General features: G+C 34.0%; 1 protein-coding gene across 8 annotated transcripts in view; it reads right to left on the bottom strand.

Moving 5' to 3' along the window:
• The window catches only part of UNC5D (unc-5 netrin receptor D), a 770467-nt gene that overhangs the window by 294489 nt on the left and 455712 nt on the right, over positions 1 to 20266 (bottom strand). For all 8 annotated transcript variants that reach the window (XM_074287224.1, XM_074287226.1, XM_074287225.1 and 5 more), the window contains exon 4: positions 12240 to 12343. In XM_074287224.1, the coding sequence (XP_074143325.1) occupies positions 12240 to 12343 (104 nt within the window). The remainder of the gene's footprint in view (positions 1 to 12239; positions 12344 to 20266) is intronic.

The following is a 20266-nucleotide window of genomic DNA, read 5'->3' as shown; positions in this document are numbered from 1 at the left end:
GTACAGTTTACTTTCCCATCACTATATTAGACTATATGTTATTTGAAGATAGAAACTATGACATTTTGATTTTTCCCCCAATATCTAGTACATTGTTTTGTACTTAGGAAGTAGGTATGTAATACATTATTTTTTAATTAAATTAAATGGAAATCTTTATTGACAATTCAAAGCCACAATGATTTTCTATTCTAGAATTTCATTTGATTTTCTGCTACATGCAGAATTCTATGATAAGTGCTGGGGAAAGTGATATATTAATTTTTTTGTGACTCACTTCAACTGCCCCCTTCTGTATCCATGCTCTATTCCCTATTAGTATATTTTCATCAAAATTGCCTTTATATAGTTTATGTATATTTATTTAAATGTATATAACCTTCCTCAATAGAGGTAAGACTTACTGAGGTAAGACCTTTTCCCTTTTATTTTGGTGTATTCAGGGGTTATCTTATAAGACACATAGCAGACATTTAATAAATTGTTGTTTGTTAATTGAATGATTAGTGAAGCTTATATTCTAGTAGATATACATGATACATACAGAAATAACTATAATATAAAATGATAGCTAATTAAAAAATAAAATTGCAAGGTAATATTTTATATTCAAGGAACATTTTAAAGGTACTAAAAGGTAGAAGGACTTGGTGGGAGCAAGAGGAAACGATGGGGAAATTGACAGGTTTTTGAATTAAAAATCTGCATGCTCAGGTTTCAAATAAGGAACTAGTAAGACTGGTTTGTTTTGGCCAAAATGTTTCACAATCATTAATTATAGTTTTTCATATTATTGTTTTGTTAGTTCACCCTGTGTGGGTGTGTATACCTGCATGCCTGTGACAACACACACACGAATACACATATGTATGTGTGTATATTTATACACACACACACACACACACACACACACATGACTCTAAGAACTTGGAAAGTAGGGCTAAAATATTGCCAGTTCATCTTTCAAACAATCCTTCTATAGGGGAGTTTTGAGTCCTGTTACTATGATCATTCTTTGTGTACCTGAAACAATATGGGGTATGCAGTATGCACTGAACAAAACTTGGTTGAATGAATGCATACTCACATCCTCAAGAAGAGATGCCCATCCCATGCCTTGCTTTCCTCATCTTGATCTGATTTGAGTACTGCTACTTTTCCCCTAATTCCTTTGATCTCCTTATTTATCACATATAGAATCTGAAATAAATGGTCTTAGTCCTCTCATCAGGGCTTACAACAACCACTGAACTACAGTGCATACTTGACAGTTTGTTTACTATATGTGGTGGTTACATATTATTCATGGAAGAAGATTAAAAGTCTGTCCAACTAATATCAATACTATTTTACCTATTACAGTGTATTTGACTTTAATATTAAAAGTCTGTGATAATGTGATATCTTTCCAAAGTAACAAAGTAGGTTTACATATTCATTTCCAGTTATTCTCCCTCCCCTAGGGTTGGGTCATACTAAAGTTAGAGTTGAGAGAATTTCCAGTTTAGAAAGCACCTAAAAAGACATCTTGCCCCAACTCTTGCCTCAATAAAAATTCCCTCTACACTATCTTCAGAAATGACCATCTAGTCTCTAGCTGAGAATCCCCAACTCAGGAGGAACTCAATCACGTAAGACAGTTCATTTACTTTCACATAACTTGTATTATTAGGAAGTTTTTTCTTCTGACTTTTTATAGTTATTTTTAGTATTTTATATATATATATAGTATTATATATATATATATATATATATATATATATATATATATATATATATATATATATATATATATAGTATTTTATATATATATATATATATATATATAAAATTTCTATATATCCTTCTCTTGACATTGTCCATAGGGCAAAGCAAAACAAGCCTAATTCCATATTCACTATTTAGCGAACCATGTTTAATATTTCAACACTGCATTTGATCCCTACTATAGTCTCTCCTTTACACTACAACAGTACAGATCCCTCCAACTGATGTTCAGGTAGCATAATCCTCTCCTCTTTACCATCCTGTAGCTTTTCTCTAGATATACTTTAGTTTATTAATGACCTTCCTAAAATGAGGTGTCCAGAATAGAACAAAATACCCCAGATGTGGTCTGATCAGGGAAAAGGAAAAAGTTATAATAACCTCCCTTGTTTTGTGCATCATATTTTTATTAAATATAGCAGAAAAGGGCAATTTCTGAATAAGCTTAATGAAGTTAAAGAAGCTATTTCTCTGTCCTATGTCTCTACACACAGTTTAGCGGCAATAAACAGGCTTTATATCCTGAATTACACAGAAGTAAAAACAGTCTGGGAGGCCTACAAATAAGGAACTGCAGTACTGTAATTCAGCAGTAATGTTACACCAGCATGAATCAAGCATTCCCAATCCTGCTGAGACAGCACTTGTTTTAATGTTGCTTTGAAACACACCGTACTATCCTGATTCATTTAGCAGCAAATGTGGGCTGCCTTTGTCAGCTGAGACATTTTCCCTTCCCTCAAATAGAGATGAACAAACCTATTCTTTTAAAACCCTGATGCAATCCCAAGATTCTAATTGCTTTATATCCTATCAGCTTGCTTAGAAACACCACTTTGAATCATGCTTGTTGCTTTTAGTTAACTGTGGGCAGTGTGAATGTGCAGTAAAACTGTAGGGGATCCACGCATCACCCACTCGTCTCACGGAATGTACCCATCTTGGCCTTGCGGGGTAGTGAAGAGACATGCAGAGCAAGCACCTGCCCAAGATACCACACATATTTGTGTAGCATCCAGGTGGGATGCTACAATTTTGCTTCAGTTCTTGTGCTTTCTTTTCTTTTTCTTCCTCCTTCTTCCTCACCTACCTCCACATAAACACACACACACACACACACACACACACACACACACACACACACACACTCACACACATACACACACATACACACACACACATACACACACACACACATACACATATACACACACATCCCTAATGGATGCATTTTTAGGTAAGCTCAGCCATCCTTCTCATCTTGTGATCTCCTGAAACATCTGAACATCTCCCCTGGGTAAAGGACATTAGCAGATCTGTTCCAGTGGAAGGTCATGGAATTTGGAAGGTATATGTCTCAGTGGAGCCATCCCTGTAGAGGATTAGATACACGCTTCCCTAGCCTAGCAGATGCATAGCTAACGTTACTTTCCAACTCAAATTCAATTGGTTGTATCGGCTAAGCTTCCAGAGGAAACATCCAACATTCTGAGCTGAACATCTGATAATCCCCTGCTGTGGTGAATTTTTGATTTAAATATAACTGGGTCTCTCTTGGCTCTGGCTACGCAGAGTTGGAACTCTTCTTTTAATTGTAGTTTCAGTTTTGGCTTAGAGATTTGGCTGCCTATCCTCCCAATAGATTCTCCCTATAGATGTGTTTATTAATTGTGTGCAATAGAGATTATTTTGGCTGGCCTTCCAACACAATGGACTTTGCTAGTTGGAAGTAATGGTTCAAAGCTCCTTTTCATGTAGAAAAATGCCTGATTCTTAATGTAATACTATTGTACTATTGGGGAATCAACTATCAGTGACAGTGACAGTTTATAGTAGTCATGCTTGAACTTGGCATTCAATGCCCTCCACAATCTGGTGACAAATCACCAGTCTAACCTAACTCATGTCACCCTACTCTTTCATTTATTTTATGTTCCAACCACATTGGATATTTTTCTGTTCTTTATTATTATAAATTCTGTTATTCCCCTTTCCTATAACTTCTATGAACTTTTGTTCATACCATTTCTGGATGAACTTCTCCTGTCATTTGTTGTCCAAATATTTATTCTTTTATTAAAACCTGGTTTGAATTCTAATTCAGTCAATCCTTACTTCTCCTATTCTGGATAAAAATAATTCCTCTTTCCTGGAATTCCTCACAATACTTTGTCCCTTTTGGATTTACTTAATTAGCTCCCTCATATGTTGTTTTTTCATTTATCCTTCCTCCATGGAGTTGTAAGACACCTAAGAGAATCAGTTATACTCACCTCATTGTCATACTGAGTAACAACTACTATGGCTGAGAGACAACAAAATATATCTACCTCTTCTCACTTCCACCCTCAATTCATTATATCTTACAGATCTAACCTCTATAATACTTTTTCCTTCTCTTAATTCACACAATTTTTGTGATGATACTTCAATTCTTTATGGGATCAGAATATTGTTTCAACCTTCTGAATGAGGTACTGCTAACTTCCAGTTTCTTCCCACATGGATTCATTAGCCACACAGCTCCCAACCTGAAAGCATGAGAATAGCTATTTCTCTAACTATATATCTTTCTGTCTGTCTCTATTTCTGTCTCTCTGTCTCTGTCTTTTTCTCTGAATCTCTGACTCTGTCTCTTTTTCTCTAGCTCTCTATCTTTGTTTCTTGGTGTCTTTGTCTTTTGTCTGTCTGCCTTTCACACACACACACACACACACACACACACATAAATATAAATATAAATACACACACACTTGCCTACATTAACATAACAGAAGGCACATCAGTGAGTGGCTTCCCCTTGTTCCTAGAATGTCAATCAGTTAACAAACAGTTATTAAACACTATGTTTCAGATCCTTTATTTATATGGATATTGAAACACTTCCTATCCACAATGAAATTATATTTCAAGAGAGGAGACAAATAAGTATAAAGATACATTCAGCACACATATAAAGTGAATAAATACAAATACATACAAAGTAGTAAAATATAAGATAGTTCAGGAGGGATGACTAGTATTTGTGATGATTAGATCAAGAAAGGCTTCATATAAAAGGTAGTATTTTCTAACGGAAGAAAACCTGTATGAGGAGGAGATAGGGAGAGAATGTATGCAGGGCATTCTGGGACAACTATTGCAAAGGCATGCTGACAAGAGATAGTGTCATGTGTGAAAAACAGAGAAAGTCTATTTGGCTAGGTTTTTTTCTGGTACTGGTTGTTTTTTTGCTGTTGATTCATTTCAATAATACTTGATCTCCATGACTCCACTTGGAGTTTTCTTGGCAAAGATACTGGAGATCCTGCCATTTCCTTCTCCAGATCATTTTAAAGACAGGAAAACTGAGGCAAACAGGGGTAAGTGATTTGCCGAGGCTCACACAAGGTAGTAAGTTTCTGTGGACTTATTTGAACTCACTTCCTCTGATTCCAAGGCCAATTTTCTATCCATTGGGCTTCCTACTTGCTCCTCAGTTACATTAAAAGTGCAAAAGTACAGATTACTAACTAATGAAGTATAGAGCACTCTGATGTAATTATTAGCCCTTGCCCCCAAAAGTCCCAAAGTGAGACTGCCCATGAAAAACCTGAAGAGAAGATTAGTGAAGACTAGAGCTGTACAGTGTCTCACCAATTCTTCCCTGTCCTCAACAATCAACAAGGAGAGATAATCAGACTAACAGACTTTGGGATGGAGGTTACTTGCATTTTGAGATGATTTCTCATAACTTCCACTCATACATCATGTATTCCAAACAAACTGGCCATTTTTAGTCATTTCATCTTTGTCCTCCAGTGTTTTTACTCATATCTGGAATTCTACCTCTACTTTTTATAATCCCTAGTTCATTTCAAGACTCAGTTGAGGGGCCATTTCCCCTCATACAAAATATATACACATATACACATATTATATATATATATATATATATATATATATATATATATATATATATATATGTGTGTATATGTGTATAACATATATGTGTGTGTTGTGTGTGTATATATAATATCCATTTATTTATATTTATCTATCATCTATCCATCTATCTATATCTTTAGATAATACCCCCTCATGTAATTATTCTGTATTTATTATGAAAATATATGAACTTATCTGGGTATGCTATATTTCCTCAGTAAATTGCATGGTTTCTGAAGACAGGTAATGTTTCACTTTATCTTTGTATACCTAGTATCTAGAATAATGTCTAGCATTCATTAAGCTGATAACTTGTTGAACAACTATTTCTATTATTATTATTGCAACTACAACTACTATTGCTATGTATTTATCTGATTCTTTTAATTTTGCAACATGCTTTATAAATATTATCTTGTTTGATCCTATTAACAACCCTGGCAGTTATGTACTATCATTATTCCCATTTTACAGATGAGAAACCTGAGAAGACAAAAGTTAAGTGATTTGTCCAAAGTCACATAAGTAGTCAGTTTCTGTGGCTATATTTGATCTCAGGTCTTCCTGACTACAGTGAGAATCTCTGGTCCTGCCTTTATTTATTCTATAAATATCTTGTATTAACACTATGACTTCCTTCTTTACAGAGAACCAAGGAATTTCTGAGTTGGAAGGAGTCGTGGAAGTTTCTTAGGTTATATAGGTGCAAGCAACCCACAGTTTCTCAATGGACCATATCCCAAAAGCTTCTCACTATCTTGGACTAAAAACTTGGTAGAATAAAAAAATGAGTTTCCAAATTCAAATGATTGAATCATTTTACAATTCCATCAAAAAGAAATGATTTTCAAATTCATCTCTTCTGACACCTCATATTTATCTAATGGTAAAGAATATATTCTCTGCTAAAGAAGCCATTTCCATCCTTTGGCCATTTGTTCACAACTCATGTATGGGACACTCAAGGAGAACTAGCACCTTTATTGGGAAGACTTCCCAAATTCTTTTCCTTCTCATCCACCTTTACTGGTCCACCTGGCACTCAACTCTCACTTGTGGCTCTAAGAAATGATTGCAAATCTGTTAGTGAGTTGGGGGAGTGGATGTCTACCCAAGCATATGAAGACTTCCCTGGCAGAAAGAGCCAGCAAGGACATTTTATTCCAATAGTCACAAAGGGGATTGAAGCAAATGCTGTGGAGCACCTAGAGCTTGGTCAGACATCAAGATGCCAAGATCTTCTACTGCATCTTTTTTCTCATTCTTTTAAAAATTTTATATTATTTTTAATTATTTTTTTAAAATATTCATTGCTTTTGAATCATGCTGGGAGAAAAAAATCAGGACAAAAAAGAAAAACCATGGGAGAGGGAAAAAATAGAAAAAAAAGAAATGAACATAGCATATATTGATTTGCATTTAATCTCCATAGTTCTTTTTTCTGGATGCAGATGGCATTTTCTATCCTAAGTCTATTGCGATTGCCTTGGATTACTGAACTACTGAGAAGAACAAAAATTCTTTCATAATTGATCATCTCAAATTTGTTATTGTGTACACTGTATTCCTGGTTCTTCTTGTTTAGATCAGCATCAGTTCATATAAATCTTTCCAGGCCTTTCTAAAAGTATATTAATCATTTTTGTAGTATAATAATATTCCATTACCTTCACAATCTTGAGTCATTCCCCAATTGATGTGCATCAACACATTTTTCATTTCTTTGTTGCCACAAAAAGAGCTCTTACAAACATGGCTGTACACAGGTCCTTTTCACTCTTTTATGATGTCCTTGGAATACAGACTCAATAGTGGCAAATCACTACTTCTTGCCGGACCTTCTGACTTTTGTCTTGTCATTAGTCTTTGATCTCTCAGGAAGAAAGATTCAGGTTGATAATTTTGTATAACTCTTCCTCACTTAAATACAATTCACTGATGAGTCAATATATCACCCTATGATTTAATTAGTCCTCTTTGAAATTAAAGAATGACCAATAACTTATATCTTACTTTCTTAAAGATAAAGATACTTGATATCTAACTTTCATCCCTGCTTTAAACTTTCTGGCATAAACTGATTGATTAACAACATAAGTGGGTGGATTATTTTCACATATCAAGCAGTAATAAACATCTATTATTACCTCATGTGCAAGGAATTGTGCTACTCACTAAGGTTAGAAAGATAAAAATGAAATGCTCTTTATTTCCCTCTTTCTCCACCTATATGTTCATATTAGTTATGTATACAAATGTGTAAAAATACATATGTATATAATTTCTCTAAGATTTCTATAAACTACATCTCTCCAATCTTATACGTATATAAATATATACAGAATGAACAAATCTTAGATAAATAGTGTAAATGGGAAATTCTGAACCTATTATATAAAAAATGGCCTGAATTTCCTTTGGAAAATCGTATAGAACTTTGCAGGATCTCAAAGTGCTCAGAGACACAGAAACCCACCTTTGGAATAGCGATGTTCTTTCAAAGATGTCATAGGGCTTTAGAAAACTGGATACTACCATATTTAAAGACATTTAATTGCGTGTGATTCAAAAAAGTCTTTGGAGACCTATATGGTAGATATGGTAAGTATACTCCAAAACATTTTGCTGAGTTGGACATATGGAAAATTTGCAAAAGTGTAGCTTTTTTGAAAATTTCTGATCAGAAGATAAAGTAATTCACTTATGTGAAGTAAAAGAAAAGAAATAGTTAAACTAAGGAGGGGGGGGAGTCATAGGGATTTCCAGAGAATGTGAAAAGATCTAAAGGAAGATAAGAGGAAAATTGGATAAATACTTTATGAAGGATTTATGAGGGGATGAGAATAGGTATTTTGCAGCATGAAAAAAAAAAAGTGGATTGGTTATAAATGACATCCCATAATTAGTGATTGTGAAATGTTGTCCATATGTACCACAAGATATCTTAAGTTAATCTTATTCAAAATGTATCTTATTGTCTTCCTCATCAAAACCTAATCTTTCTCCAAGGCTTGCTATTTCTGTTGAGGACATCATTCTTCTCCTAGTCTTCCAGTTTGTAACCTAAGAGTACTTGTTGACTTTTCTCTGTCATCATCTCCCAAATCAAATCACCTGCCAAATCAATGACATTAAAATATTTCTTGAATATGTCACTTTCTCTCTACTTATGCAGCTGCTATTCTCTGAAATGTGCCCATCACCTCTCACTTTACTACTATAACACACTTAATTCCCTATTTTCTATCTTCGTGTGTGTGTGTGTGTGTGTGTAATCCATCCTTTACACAGTTCCCAAAATTATTTTCCTATTTATCCATGCTGTGTCTCTTTCTCATATTATAGATTTGTTTAACTTGACTGAACCACATCACACTATTGTTCAAAATTCTTTAATGACTTCCTATTGCAAAGAGGATAAAAGACAAACTCCTTAACTTGGCATTTAAGGCCCTCTGGCTCCCATCTAAATTTTAAGCATAATTTCATATTGCTTCCCTTCAATAACTTTATAGGGCATGTGAATTGGTCTGCATGCTATTCCCCTAAATCAGCTTTCTATCATCCAATTTAGTGGTTTGTTCTCTGTGCTTATAATGTCACCTTTCATCATCTATTTTTCCTTGAATCATTAGTTTCCCTCAAGAGATCAGATAAAATTTTCATGATAAAGCTTTGTCTGTTTCCCATGATGCTTTTTGAACATATTGACCCTCCCCCAACGCTGGAAGCAGAATGTAAGCTTCTTTGGGCAGGAACTATTTTGTCTGAACCTTTGTAATCTCAATGCTTTTTGCATAATAGACATTTTATTGAGGTTTATTGAATTGAAAAGGATGATAAGAAGAAGCACCCATGTTGATAGTATTATGGATCTATTTAGGACTGGAGACTGTAGAGATCCATAATAAGAACTAATATAATTACAAATGTACAATACAATATTTCACTCTCACTTAAAATCATGAATTTTGGAGTTGTAAGAAACATCCATCAGCAAGTAAGTGGATGATTTTGTACTTACAATATTGGTCGTGGAATCAGGAGATTTGAGTTTAAGCCTTGACTCAGGCACTTAATAATTGTGAGATAATAAGCAAGTAACAACTCAATTACCATTTCCTTATCTGTAAAATAGGAACCATAAGAGTATGTACCTCTAAGAACTTTGTGAGGACCAAATGAAATAGCACATATGGTACTTTGCAAAACTTAGAGCTCTAAATAAATATTGGCTATTGTCCAACTTCCTTTTTTTTTTTTCTTTTTTTTTTTTTTTTCATATGAGATCATTGAAACCCAAAATGTTGAAGTGACTTGCCTGAGGTTACTCAGCTGGTATATCTTAGAAGCAGTACCTTTAAAAGGTTTATTCCCACTTACTATGTGCTTCCTATGTGTAAGATCCTGTGCTAAGTGCTTTATAAATATCTTATTAGATCTCAAAACAATACTCTGGAGCAGATGCTATTATTAAACCCATTTTATAGATGAGAACAGACATAGGTTAAGTGATTTGCCCATGGATATGAAATTACTAAGTATCTGAGAACAATTTTGAGCTCAGGTCTTCTTGATTTTAGACCTATTTCTCTATCCACTGTACTATCTAGTTACTACAAACTACATGATCAATGCTTGCTTTACTAATTGGAGTGTTTCCTTTATATCCATCATAGAAGAAAGAAGGTGTCTACCTCTACATTCAATAAACTACTAAGACACTACTGTTTTTCAACTAGTCTAAGAAGGGATACTATATTCATATAAGATCAAGGGCAAAGATGAGTCATTTGCAAAAATATTTCTTTTAAAAACATGAAATAAGATTCTTTTCCCAATAGTTTTAAATTTCATATCACATACATATAATGTTCAATTTAGTTTTATTTTCCTTTTGCTTCATTTCTCTGAGTTCTCTGGGCTTTAGATGATATCTCACTCAGCATGCTTTTACACACACACACACACACACACACACACACACACACACACACATACACATAGACACACACACCACATTCACCCCCCCATGTTTTCTTCTTTTGCAATTTCCTCATTTTCTTCCTTTGCCCCTCCAATTACATGATAACCATAAAACTATGAGGAGAGAAGAGAGCAATGAAAAGCTTCTGTTTGCTACTAATCTTTTCCCCCTGGTCACTGGGAATTAAATAACAGCATTGTAGACAACTTCATGGCTTACAATATTAAAGGAATATAAATGGTCTGGATAACACTACACTAGAACCTACTGTTCTAAAACAAATCCCAACTGTGCTAGGTAACTATAACCAGTCTCTTATTCTCTGAATAATCACAGTATTGTCTGTATCACAGCCACACCTGAATTGTTTATTTAAAGATCTAAAACATCATCATGGCAATAATTACTCAAGTGATGTTAACCTACACATATTTAGTCATCCATGCTAAACCACTGACAACTTTATGCAATTCTCTTATCTGGTTTAAATGAACACCTGTTGAAGTAGGTGGTACAAGTATTAATATTACCACGTTTCAGATAAGAAAAAATGACACTCAGCCAGATGAATCATTTAACCGAGGTATAACTCCTATGTTATAATGCTGATATATCCCTATAATGCAATAAAGGATCTAGAGAACATCCTCATTATCCTCATCACCATCCTCATCTTCCTTTTCCTTACCATAACAACAACAATAATAATAACTATCATTTACATAGTATTTTAAGATTTGCTAAGTGCTTTATTCAAGCTTCATGACAATCTCAAGCTATAGGTGTTATTGAATTTATTTGTAATATATATATATGTATATATGTATAAGATATATATATATATAATATTAAAAACGTACAAAATAAATATAAACAGCCAAGTAAAGAATAAATGATTTGATCAGTGTCATAATAAATGTTTGAGCTCAAATTTGAAATCAGAACTTATGAATTCCAGGTCTAGCACATTATCCAATGAGCCACCTTGCTGCCTCATATAAGAACATTTAAAAGTTCATTCATTCAAAAGAACATTGCCTTCAACAACTCTGTGCTTCCAATTCTCTACTCCATAGAAAAGAAAGCACATTAGAGATATAGTAACATAATACCAGCATGGAGATCAGAAAAGAACTCTCCATTTCCTTCATGGACACCACTAAGTCACTCCTCTCACATGGTTTTACCTTTCCTTGATGCTTTGTAGATAATGATCAAAACCAATAACTTGTATGAAATAATAGAAAAAACCGGGCAGTGATAACACTTTCTTGTGAAGGCACTTAGGAAGCTCGATCTTGAAAGCAAAGTTACAGAATCAATACTCACACTCTTCAAGTGTAAGATTTTGTGGCAACGAGGCAACAGATCTGATATATTAAAGGCAAATATTCTTTTTCTACTTTTTTGTATTTCTCATATCTAAGTATTTACTCAACATCTAGGATATGTAGTTCCCCATGATACATACACCTGTAACAATTAATTGATCTCACCCACTGGGCTTATGCACAATCTCCTCCAAAAACATTGGAGTCAAATTCAAGATGCATCTTACCTCTGCAGCAGGGACACCCTCTGGGGGACGACAATGTAGGACAATCATCCCTTCAATAGGCACCTCCCTTCCCTGGGGATCTTGCTCAAAGTTTTTCCTTAAATCTGTGAAGAGGCCAGAAAAATAGTCAGATATGAGAAGGCAACTTTGTATACATTTGTTCAACATACAAATAAAGCAAACTATTGTGTGGTGTAGGAGCTTTCTGAGTTACAGAATTGCTTCAAATATTATGATTCAGTTTTTAATTCTTGCCTTTCCCTTTCTAGCTCTTTTAATTTTTCATGATCTTAAAAAAGAGACAGAAAAATAACTGGCAAAGAAAAAAACAAGATTTCATTGGTCCATAAGTTTATACTAGGATCATCTACACAACATACAATGTAACACTTGTCCTAATGAATTCATGCAAATACATAGCTACAGTAGGCTTTATTCATGTAATATATTTTATTATTATTAACTAAAGAATATATTATTAATCTGTAATTTGTGCCATTTTCTTGGGCCTTTGGAGACCCTAGAAAATAGTAATAGAGTGAGATTACCTAATAGCTTTTTTATTTGTAACCAGGGAGAAGGGAGGCATTCAACGACAAAAACAACAACAAAAATCTATAACTTATCCAACCAAACATACAATTAAAAAATACAATGCCCTCCAGTCCAATAGAAATGTTCTGCACTAGTGTGATGCCCGTCACTAGGAGCTCAAGGCACTTAACAAACAAGTTGTACCATTAGCCTTTGACGCATGGAGGACTGGAGCATGGTGAGGTTAATTGGCTTGCCACTGGTCTCAGAGAGTATCCATGCCAGCACTGGGAACAAAACCTGAGATTCCTGACTTCTAGTGTCTGATTGCTAACCAGCAGAGTTCTCTTATTTTGGCAAAGAGTACACATAAATACATACACACACATACACATGCATACCTCTTTCAGGAGTATTGTTGGTGTGGTTACCATGTGATTATGTACTATATTATTTTTAAGGGGTTTTGGCCTTTCCTGCTACTGAAAGACCAGAAGAACATTTTGCTAATTTCATAGCACATTTACAATTCCAGCTGTCACTGAACTATATGGAATGCTCAAATAGGAATTTTATTTACAACACTTTCTTTAGTAAAAGATGCTATTTTCCCTCTCCCTACTCATTTTGATGATACAATTTTTGTTTGAATTGAGTATTTCAAATTACATACTGTGTATTTATTAATTTTGTTCATTGTTTATAATGTGAAAGAAGATTCCCAAGAAAGGATCTGAGACCTAACCTAAATGTTACTTTTTATTTGGGGGGGGGGGGGCTGAGGCAATTGGAGGTAAGTGACTTGCTCAGGGTCACACAGCCAGGAAGTATTAAGTGTCTGAGGCCAGATTTAAACTCAGGTCCTCCTGACTTCAGGACTGGTGCTCTATTCACTGAGCCACCAAGCTACCCCAAATGTTACATTTTTTATAAATGTTATAAATACATTAAACTTGATTTTAGCAAATCAAAAATTTAGAAGGAAAATTTTTAAAGCACAGCACTCTATATATTCTCTGCCTTTACATTTTTTCTTCATCTTCATGTTTCTTTTCTCCTGCAGGTAATCATTGTTCTTTTCCAGAGCAATATTTATGGAGTTATTCATTAGTTGGTGCGATATAAATGATCACCAAAAACTAATATTACTAGCACATATAATGAGATTCATCTTCTCATTTTCTTCCCTATTCTTTAAGTTCTAAAGAACAGTTTTTTGTTATTCAGGGATTCATGAACTGTCATATCCCTTTAAACTTATGATTCAGTTGGCTTGCAGTATAGTGGAAAGCCATACATAAATTGATGTAATAAGAGGTACTGTGAGTGAGCACTGATATGGAATACTCAGCTTTCTCTGCACATATTAAACCTGGAAATTTTTATCTACTACTCCCCTGGGGGTATCTTTCTCAAGTCAAAAAGTCATGCTCCAGATTACACTAAAGGGTTATTCAGCAGAAAGGGATAAATATGGATCTAGCTGGAAAGTGATATTTACTCTTACCCATGAGATGTTAAGAGAGTCTGCTAATGGAAAGTCTTTTATTTGAACTGACTGCTCCATCTTCCAAGAGAAGTATCATTCAACACAATTAACATGGTCACTCTGGATAATACTAAAGTAGTTTTGTCCAACATACAAAATCAATGGATAGAATAACCATAAACATATGTTCGTCTTGGAATTAGGAAATAAGCTCAGTCATTATTCTAGATTATTTCAATACTAGATGCATTACTTGGATACTCCCTCTCATATCAAACTAAATACAAATCCATAGAAGAAAAAAAGCCAGTTTAATCTAAATTATCATATGCCAAATTCCAAATTTACCATGTGTTATACAAAATTAAATAAGAAAAGTCTGTCAAAAACTTTGGTGAATCCTAAAGCCATCTATTGTGATTCTAGGCATAGTAAAGATTATCATGAATGCATTCTCATTAATTTTATCTATATAACATCCAATTTTATAAAACATTAAAAACCAATGTTTTTGGAGGAGAAGGGATACTAGACTTAAAATTCTAATAGTGTAGGAAACTTAGCACTGTAAATTCAGATGGTAAGTCTTCTGAAACTTATAATCTTAGAAAGATGCCTTGGGACATTGGGAAGATAAATGACTTTTCTGTGGCCACCAGATTCTAAAATTTGTCTTCTGTTCTTTATACTAACTCTTCCAAATAATACCCAAGATAATTGGAAAGTAGAACAACAGTCCCTTAATGCCCACCTCCATAAGGAATTGACAATAATTATTCAGACGCAATTATTTAGAATATTAATACCTTTCTTTTTGTTTCTTTCTAACTCCTGTTCTAACCCATATCTGATTTGAGTAGTTCTTCATACAGAAAAAAAGATAGGATAATATGCCCCTTCCCCCCAACAGATGAGGACATGGTAAAGCAAGGGACTTTGATAACATAAAAATCACATAATCAATAACTGGAGAAGTCAGTAGTGGCCAATAAGTAGAAACTCTGGTGCTATGTCAGGTCAGAACATGGGACAGGAGAATGCTCTTTCTAAAGCTATTTGGTCTAGCTTTCATTTTCCTTTCATGCTACTATGTTAGGAAGTTCATTGTAGCACAAGAAAATCAATAAAAATTCAATTCAGAATAATAGTCCTTTGCTGCTCAGCAACACCAGGGAGTTATCAGCTCATTCAATGTTATGGGAGTTAATGCAATGATATAAAAATAATTTACTCATTCAAACCAAATCAGCCAATGAAAAATTATAGTCATTTTTTATAGTCAAAGTCAGAGTCATTTGTTAAGTCTGCAGGAAAGATGACACAAATTCATATGAGTGGTTGAAGCTCATTGCATTGAAATCATTTGTGGAATTTGTCCACCTCATTTTGGCCTCACAGAGCAACAAAATTACATTTATCTTCATAAAAAGAGATTTTCATATTAGCTTCAGATCATCTTAATGTATGAGTGCCCTCAAAATACAGAAGAGATGCATTTTAATGATGCATTTCAACAAAGTTGGTATCAAGTTGTAATCACTGACTAAGTCACAGCTAGATTGCGCAGTAAAGAGAACCAGCCTAGAGTCAGGAAGAGTCATAATAACTTCATGAGTTCAAATCTGTCCTTAGACACTTGCCTATGTAACTTTTGTCAAGTCACTCAACCCTGTTTGCCTCAATAAAAGGGTACAACTCTGTGTGCCTCATTAATAAAATAAGTTGGAGAAGGAAATGGCAATTATTCCAGTATCTTTGCCAAAAAACAAAAACAAAAACAAAAACAAAACAAACAAAAAAAAAAAACCGAAAAAAAAAAACAAAAAAAAAAACAGAAACAAAAACCTAAATAGAATCAAAAAAGATTTGGCCATGACTGGAATGATTGAATATCAATGATTTGCTGAACTACAACAATTAACATGGAGAAACAGAAAGTTCTGCAGCTTTGTTACTATATGTGTAACCTTGGGTACAACTTCTTGGCCTTTTTCTTTCATCTTAAAATGAAGGTATTAGATTATATGATGTGGCTCCAGCAATATCATAAGGCCAGGTATACTAATTTAATTGTTCTTTAAAAGATGCTGGAAAACAATCCTTGACATATAATTGGCCCAGGACTTGAATGAATGCCATAGTTTCCTGGTATCTTAAAAAAAAAAGAAAAGAAAAACCAAAACCAAGCATAGGAGAAAGAAGAAGCACTCCCTTTTTACTGCCTCCCCAACCCTCACTTCTGATGATAGCCAATACAAAGGCAGAGAAGCTGTACCCCACCAATGATGTATCCCTAGCAAATAATCTTTTCAGTGCAAAGGTTAGATGAACTTCTTTTTGTAAATTGGGTTATGTGGTCCCCATTTATCTCAGTCTGTTCCTATCCTGAATACCAGACTGGTCTGAATCAGACTGAGACTATAAGAAATGAATTCAGTTGTGAAAGAATCCAGCCATTCTGGAGAGCAATCTGGAATTATGCCCAAAAAGTTATCAAACTGTGCATACCCTTTGACCCAGCAGCGCTACTACTGGGATTATATCCCAAAGAAATACTAAAGAGCGGAAAGAGACATATATGTGCCAAAATGTTTGTGGCAGCTCTTTTTGTTGTAGCTAGAAACTGGAAGATGAATGGATGTCCATCAGTTGGAGAATGGTTGGGTAAATTGTGGTATATGAAAGTTATGGAATATTATTGCTCAGTAAGAAATGACCAGCAGGAGGAATACAGAGAGGGTTGGAGAGACTTAAATCAACTGATGCTGAGTGAAATGAGCAGAACCAGAAGATCACTGTATACTTCAACAACGATACTGTATGAGGATGTATTCTGATGGAAGTGGAAATCTTCAACATAAAGAAGATCCAACTCACTTCCAGTTGATCAATGATGGACAGAGGTAGATACACCCAGAGAAGAAACACTGGGAGGGGAATGTAAATTGTTAGCACTAATATCTGTCTGCCCAGGTTGCATGTACCTTCGGATTCTAATGTTTATTGTGCAACAAGAAAATGATATTCACACACATGTATTGTACTTAGACTATATTGTAACACATGTAAAATGTATGGTATTGCCTGTCGTCGGGGGGAGGGAATAAGGGAGGGGGGGTAATTTGGAAAAATGAATACAAGGGATAATATTATAAAATATATATATATATAATAAAAAAAAATTAAAAAAAAAAAAAAAGAAATGAATTCAAAGGTTCCTTCTACTTCTAAATGTATAAATCTGAGCATTTATAACTGGCCTTATTAATGCTCTAAGAAGATAGTGATCAGACCTTGCTGAAGCAAGATGTGCATAAAAGATAACTTTTTAAGTCAGGTCTTGTTTGATTTCATAGTCCTCTTCCCTCTAGGTCAGAGGATACACAGTGATGGACAAGGACATTTCACCTATTTCTGTGAAGGCATTTGGTGTACTGTGTTTGCCTCTGCAGTTATGTTTGGTCAGCTTTGACTTACAGTTCAGTGTCAGCCTCTGGCTTTGAAATATTTCCAGGTTTTGCCCTGTATCTTTTGCTCACAACATTTATGACTTTCTCCTCAAATGCTTGATGCCCATCACTTTAGACTGATAGTTAATTATAAAGGAAAATTTCTTACATGGAATTCCTAATTTCCTTATATTCACATATGTATTCTTATTCTTAGGATTCCTTAGGAACATTGATATCTCTTCCATGTCATTGCAAGACTACTGCTTCAGCAGCAATTTTGGACTGACAAAAACTGTATTGAAGTCACTCTTTTACCTCTGATCACCATCTTCCCCAATATATCCTCCATTTTATCAGTTCTCCCCCTTCTTTTAGTATACCCATCCTTTTGTATTTACTTAAATGTTAAGACAGATAAGCTGGTAAAAAGAAGTAGTATCAAAAGTTCTGAAGGGCTAACTACATTTCCTCATAGAAATATATTCCCAGAATAAGGAAGCAAAGCTGTAGCATAGAAGCTTATATATATATATATATATATATATATATATATATATATATATATATATATATATATATATATATATATTGTTTGTTTGTTTGTTTGTTTTGTTTTGTTCTTGTTTAATTGTTTTCAGTTGTGGCTGACTTATTGTAACCCCATTTGGGGTTTCATTGACAAAGATGCTGTAGTACTTTGCCATTTCTCTCTCCAGCCCATTTTACAGATATGAAAACTGAGACAAAGGTAAATGACTTGCTCAGGATCACACAACTAGTAAGTGTCTGAGGCCAGATTTGAAGTCAGATTTTCCTGCCTCCAAACTCAGCCCTCTATCCATTGTACCCCTAGTTACCTCTTGAATATATTTACCACTTAATAAATACTTGTTAATGAACATTGATTGAAGGAATTGGGAATATTTAGACTCAAACACACATAGTACAAATTGGGAAAAGCTAGGTTGCAAATTGGGCAATGTTAGATTTTGAGTAAATAAGAGCTGTATTTGAATCATGCTTTAGATGTCTAGTATCTGTCAGTCCCATTTATAAAGGGGGTAAATAATAACTACCTTGATGAGTTGTGAGACTCAAATGACATGTATATATGTGTGTATATGCTCATCATATATATATATATGTATATATATACATATATATGTACATTCATATACATATATGCACACAGATACCTGTGTATGTATGTGTATAGATCACTTTGCAAATTGTAAAATTCTATATAAATGGTTATTATTCTGAAGCACTATATTATGGAAATTAGATTAGCCTTATTCCATGAGATTTTGAAAAGACTTTGAAAGGTATCTTGAATCAAATGATCAATAGATCAAAATTATAGGATGATAGGATTTTACTTTATATAAAAAAGGATATCTGGGAGATGTGAGCTGACCAAAAATGAAAAGGGTTGATTTCATATAACTGGAGGTATATATAGAGAAAGTAATATATAGAGAGAAAGTGATCAACTCATCTCCCTCTCAAGAATACATAAACAGGACAAACCCGTTGGGCAAAATATTGTAGATAACACAATCTTTTTCAGTTTGCTTTTCATTTCTAATTGTTAATTTAGTGTAATGTATATATATATATATATATATATATATATATATATATATAAAAATATATACATACATATGCATGTATGTATGCATGCATTGGGTTCTTCACTAAGTCCTACTCTTATGTTTCTCTTACACAAAGGTAGTGCTGAGTTCCCAAAAGTTGTCAATATAACCATAGCTCAGTAAATCCTAATATCCTATAAAAATTTTAAATACAGGCCCAGAAGTAGGATATAGTCTAAGAAACAGTGCAGCTTTATCTGGAGAAGTTCAGATCAAGGTAGTTACCCAGCAAGTTGCAATTTTTTTTACCTCAGTAATTTCTGAAGCTATGTATTTGTGAGAATTGTATTGTGAAAATGGGGGCCTAGTTGTAATCTACATCATTGAAAGAATCATCTGAAGCATGTGGAAATATTTTCAAAATAATAAATTCTCCAAAAACTGTTTTTTAAGAAAATGAGGTTTCATATAATGAAATACTCAGAATTTCAGCAAAGCAGCATATTTCCCAAACAAAAAGACCATAATATTACATGACTATTTAGAAAACTTTTATTCTCATCTGCATAATTCATTTTATAAAATAACAAAACATATTCTGCAACTTTACATTCTGATTTCATCCTTTCTTACACCACCCTTCTTCCAAAAACATTCTATTTCTTGGTGAAGTATTACTGTTTTAGTAATTTTCTTAATGAGTTTTTGTTTTGTTTTGTTTCTTAGGCTCCTGCTATATGAATAACAAACTCATCACAAATGAAAGCATGATCCATGCAAGAAGTATCAGATATCTCTGATATCAATGACTGTTCAATGTCATTTCTGGGGAAAAAATGACAAAGCATGGCACAGCTGAACAGTGTAAGGATAAAAAGTGGAGACTCCTACCCCTGACACTTAATAGTTATAGGAAAGTCAGCCATTACTTTAGAGCTTATGATCTGCATCTATAAA

This window comes from Sminthopsis crassicaudata, chromosome 2 (assembly GCF_048593235.1).
Source record: "Sminthopsis crassicaudata isolate SCR6 chromosome 2, ASM4859323v1, whole genome shotgun sequence".
In the NCBI taxonomy this organism is placed as follows: Eukaryota; Metazoa; Chordata; class Mammalia; order Dasyuromorphia; family Dasyuridae; genus Sminthopsis; species Sminthopsis crassicaudata.
This window is presented reverse-complemented; position numbering and strand designations above follow the sequence as displayed.